The following is a 5,247-nucleotide window of genomic DNA, read 5'->3' as shown; positions in this document are numbered from 1 at the left end:
TTAGAAAAACTCCAAGTATTGGACCCCCCCAAAAAAATCTTTCTTTAAGAGTTGGGATCTTAATAAATTGCCTACGCTAGCCTTGGACTCCTGGGCTCAATCGATCCTTTTGTCACAGCTTCCTGACTAGCTGGGATTACAGGTGTACCGCAATGCCTGGCTGAGCAAATTTTTAAATAATCCACTGAGCAAAGAGGATCTCACATGAAAAATTAGTGTGGCACAGAGAGAAATTTATAGCTTTAGTGGTCATGTCAGAAAGAAAAAAAAAAGTATGAAATCAATTATCCAAGACTGTTAAAGAAAAAGGTAAGGTGGCACATGCCTGTAATCTCAGTTCTTTCAAGGCTAAGGAGGACAGCCATCAATCAGTTCAGGGCCAGCCAGGGTCACAATGAATTCAGGTCAGCTTGGACTATAACACCCTGACTCAAAACCAACTAAATAAACAACAACAAAAAATAGGGTTAATAAAAAGAGCAAAGATGACTCAGACTTTGAATTTAAAGATAATCAGAAGGAGATGGCTCAGTAGAATAAGTGCTTCCCTAGCAAGCACAAGGGCCCGACTTCAATCCCCATTCCGCATAAAGAAAAAAAAAAGACAATTAGAGAAACTAAACTATAACTGTCTGAAAAACAAAAGAGCAAAACAATTCTATACACCTCTGAGTCCTTTCTTTCCAAGCTCAATGTGATAAGAATAAAATGTGAAAAAAACAGGTTGGGGAGATAGCCTGGTGGTCTAAGCACCTGCCTGGCAAGTACAAGGACCTGGGTTAGATCTCTGATATCACATGCCATGCTGGCCCTGCGCTAGCCAGTTACTGAAACCAGGAGTGGTGGTGCACGCCTGTAATCCCAGAACTGGGGAGGCTGAGGCAGGAGGATTACTGTGAGTCTGAGCTGCATAGCGAGACCCTGTACCAGGTAAGATTAAAAATAAAATTTTTTTAAATGTGAAAAAACAAAAATAAGAGCAAACAAAAGCTAAATAAGGAGAATTACTACAAGAAAAAAAGGAAATGAAGGGTCCTAAGACTTGGGCCTCCACTCTTTCTTACCTCATTGGCTGCAGCTGCCATAGGTGTTGGGTGGTTGACAGCATCGCCCAGGGCAATGGCCAGGCGAAGGTCCTTCTGAATGTACTTCAGGTAGAAATCAGGCTTAAAGTTCCCCTGTAGGATATCTGAGAAGGGAGAATTTTTTAATCAGAAGAAATCCAAGGACCATACATAAAACCTTTTCTGTAGAGTACAAGACTAAGATTTCTAAAGGTTATAGGCCTACTGTGGATCCCTCCAACACCTAAGAGACAGAGCTTGCAGCCTGTGCTCCAAATTACATCCATGGTGTCTTGTCTCCAGCTTCTCTGACTGGGCCAATGAACTGACTAGGGGAGCACCTTTCACATTCCATGCACCCAGGAAGAGGAACTGTTGCGGTATACCTGCCTGACCCAGTTCCCCAGCTCCAATAAAAAGTAAAATGGAAGAAGAAAGGTTACTTACTTTGGCACTTCTGGTCCAGGAAGATGCTGGCCAACTGTCCCTGATTGAGTATGTCTAAGAGTGTCTGCTGTGACTGGCCTGTAACCTGGGCCAGGGTTAGCCCCTCTGCAATGGTGGCCATGAAGCTCCCTTGGACCATGTTTACAATCAGCATCATCTTGGCTGCATTTCCAACTTCACCTACTCAGGGCAAAGAGGCAAAATCACATTCCAAGAACCACTCAGGTAAGCCTCTCTGCCCACCCTCTACCCTGGACCCTGGGGAGCCCCTTTCACCTGCCCCCGACAGAACTGGGTCTTCCTTCCAGGCATGTCAGAGGAAACATTCCCCTAGGGCACCTGGCAGGGAGGCCATGTGGGACAGATGCTGTCACCTGTGTGTGGTTCCCCCCAGGCTCCAGGCCCCATGTTTCCCAATAGGTGGCAGGCATGTTACCTAGAAAGAAGGAGGTCTTCCCCATAGCCTGGAAGCAGCTGCTACAGTCCTCATATAGGCCCCTGTCTCCGGCTGCTAAGATCACCAACATCCCGTCATTAGACAGCTGCTGATTCCCTGAGACTGGGGCCTCCAGAAAGCGCCCCCCCCTGGACACAATCACCTGCAACGGAAAACCATAGCTTCTGGAGGGCTTGCCTCTCATGTGAATTTCAGGCAGAGAGCAGAGTGTCTGTGGGGACCATAGTTTCTCATCACACCAGCCCAAACTACAATGGTGGGAGCCTATAGTCTTCTGCACTGAAGTTCCAAAGTTGATACCTGTATAGTCAGTTAGTTCATCCTTCACATTTGTATCAAAGGGCACTGATATGAAAAATGTTAAGTCTGTGTCTCGGCTCCCGTTTATTCTGAAATTTTTAAAAAGACCATGGAACAAATGTGACTATGCTAGTTATTGGCTAAGTATACTACTTCCTTGGTCACTGCCTATCCTGACTTAAACTACCCTCAGGAACACACACAGGTTCAAAGTTACTGGTCCCTTACTTGTATTCACAAGATAGGGTAGAGGGATGCCAGTACTTGCTTAAACCAAAATAGCTAAGCTGATGGCTGGGTTGCTTTTTCTTTCTTTTTTTTTTTGGCGGAACCGGGGATTGAACTCAGGCCCTTGCGCTTGCCAGGGAAGCGCTTATTCCACTGAGCCATCTCCTCGGCCCTGGGTTGCTTTTTCTTGTAAGGTTGGCTGCCATAGAACCCAATGCCCATTAAGACGGTAGGAAGCCTCCCATGGCTTTTCAGACTAGCTGTGGCTTTGAAGGTGGAGCAGGAAGACACACTAGTCCCAAGGTTACTCGTATCTCCTCTTCTTTCTCTGGCTTTAGCTCTAGTGCAACCACACTGTACATTCATGTGTGGTCAGCCCAGACCTTGGGCTCCCACTCAAAAGATGGTTCAGACCCAGCTACCTGGGCCAGCTCAGTGACTGTGTCCGCATCCACCGTTGACATATCCACATAGCACTTTCCAGGACGGATCCCCTGCAGCACACCACTGGGGCCAAGCACCAGCTGTGGGAATACAAGGGAAAAGCAATAGCCCAGGCTCCTAGCTAGATGCCCCGGAGCCCCTACAGACTGAGATCAGAAGATTTTTTTTTTGTGTGCCTTTCCTGATGAGGAGATAACTAATATGGATGAACAGGAAGTAACCAAGGGACAGAAAATAACTAACCAAGAGATAGAAACATTATTTCCAGTATATTCTTTATCCTCCATATCCCCTGATATTTAAAAGACAGAAATTTATTATTTCATTTTTGGGGGCTTCTTTGGATTTATGTGAATTAGCAATTCAACAGGATGACTACAAACAATAGTCAAACAAATAGTTGTTTGAACCATAAACAAATTCAGCAATAGCTAAACATAGAAGTTGGCCCTTGATCCCAAGGCACAATCAGCATCAAAGCTTCCAGCTCTTTAAGAATAACCTCGAGTCTATTCAGGAATCATCTCAACAAAGACTTCAAGGATCCTAGTCATTTTCCTTCTTCTGCATTAAATGAAGCCTGTGTTCAACTTATGTAAACACCATTTCCAGTAGATGACCCCCCATATGGGAAATTCAACCCTCCCAACATGCAGACACTCACTCAGTGTGCAGGGGAGAAGAGGAAGCCAGCCAGAGCTCCTGGCTACCACCTAAGAAGTGGAGGGGAGAGGGGATCCTTACGTCCTTGGCTGCTTTTGGATCCGACACACAGGCGAAAGTGATGTCACAAGTTGAAACAACTTCAGCGGGGGTTCTTCCTAGGCGGGCCCCCTCCTGGATGAATAAATCACACTGCAAAAGTCACAGATCCTAACGTGAGCTGTAAGTGGTGCACAACAAACATACCAACAGGCAAGAGATGCAAGACCAGTCTTCGTGATGAGCTGTCCAGGGCAAGAGGCTGAGGCTAGGAGCCGAGGACACCAAAAATGGAGATCTGACCTCTTAAGGAAAGTAGACTGTGCCTTTTATGGACTGCCATGTTTTTGTGTACCTGGTATCTAGAATAACATGCTACTTCTCAGGAAGCATTGAACAAGTTAATGAAGGCTCGCTGCTTGACAAATAGCCCTTCTCTGCTGTGTTGGTTGTGGCAAAACCTGTCTATCCCCTGAGCTAACCCACTGGCCCTGTGTTGGGGAAATGACTCCTAATTCCAGGCTGCTGTTCCTTTTTGGGATATTTTCCAACACTGCTGCCAAGTTAATGTTCCTGCAGGATCTGAAAGTATTAACCTTTCTTTTCTAAAAATTAAAATCACCCAGAACATGCCATGACAAAACAGAATTAGTATTTTGATGTTTTTTCTTGTAGAAATTTAAGGATATAATTAGAAAAATTGGAGGCTTTTTTTTTTTTTTTTTTTGAGACAGGGTCTTGCTATATAGTACAAACTTGAACTCACTTGTGTAGCCCGGGCTGGCCTCAAACTCATGGCAATCTTTCTCTCTCAACTTCTTTAGTGCTGTGATTACAGGTATGTGCCACCATGCCTCGCTCTGGGCCTAGTATTTTATAAGTAGTTTTTTATATAATGTATGATTCATATTTATTCATGATGTATAGTCTTTCATAAAAGTTTTTTTTTTTTTTTTTTTTGTATTTTAGGGAAGGGTTTACAGGGTGTTCAGGGTCTTACTACTGGATCAGACTCTAGTGTTCTGCCTGTTTACAGCCTCCCAAGAGCTGGGATTATAGGCACACACCACCATGCCCAGTCTCAATTGTCTCAGCGCACCCTGGGGGCAGGGCCAGCACAGCAGGCCTGGGGGTCTTTCACAATTTCATTCATAGTGATTGACCATGGAGTATTTCATGGACAGATACAACATAATTTACCTAATAGCTCCATTACAGTTTGATATTAAAGCTTTTATCTTTAATTATAAATGACACCAACAAATATCTTTACATATAAAATTTCTCTATGTTTTGAATTTAGGTGTCTATTAGGGTTATGTTCAATTTATAATGATGATCTGTAAATTCTCAAATGTTTATCACTGAATAATTTAAAAACAACCTGTAATAAACACATTTTTTTTGTAGTGCTGAGCATGGAACCCATGGGTTCACATGACAGAAAGTGCTCTATACACATTGGCCAAGCAATGGCTGTGACTCACCCACATGGCTGACACTGACAAAGGTTCTACAATCTGAGGTACAGGATCTCAGGATAAATCCAGAGGAGATTTCATTGACCTTATGAGACCCAAAAGCTACAACTCTTGTTGCATAGGT

General features: G+C 44.1%; 1 protein-coding gene across 1 annotated transcript in view; it reads right to left on the bottom strand.

Annotated features, from left to right (window-relative positions):
• Window positions 1–1,007: 1,007 nt before the first annotated feature.
• The window catches only part of Glyr1 (glyoxylate reductase 1 homolog), a 32,519-nt gene continuing 28,279 nt past the window's right edge, over window positions 1,008–5,247 (bottom strand). Inside the window, exons 11-15 of the mRNA XM_023711397.1 lie at window positions 3,685–3,795; window positions 2,919–3,020; window positions 1,948–2,110; window positions 1,512–1,691; window positions 1,008–1,189 (exon numbers count right to left, since the gene is read on the bottom strand). Of these exons, the coding sequence (XP_023567165.1) occupies window positions 1,008–1,189; window positions 1,512–1,691; window positions 1,948–2,110; window positions 2,919–3,020; window positions 3,685–3,795 (738 nt within the window). The remainder of the gene's footprint in view (window positions 1,190–1,511; window positions 1,692–1,947; window positions 2,111–2,918; window positions 3,021–3,684; window positions 3,796–5,247) is intronic.

The sequence above is a fragment of the Octodon degus genome, unplaced genomic scaffold (assembly GCF_000260255.1).
Source record: "Octodon degus isolate 3935 unplaced genomic scaffold, OctDeg1.0 scaffold00021, whole genome shotgun sequence".
Taxonomy (NCBI): Eukaryota; Metazoa; Chordata; class Mammalia; order Rodentia; family Octodontidae; genus Octodon; species Octodon degus.
Note: the sequence above shows the minus strand (reverse complement) of the source record. Positions and strands in the feature narration are given on the sequence as shown.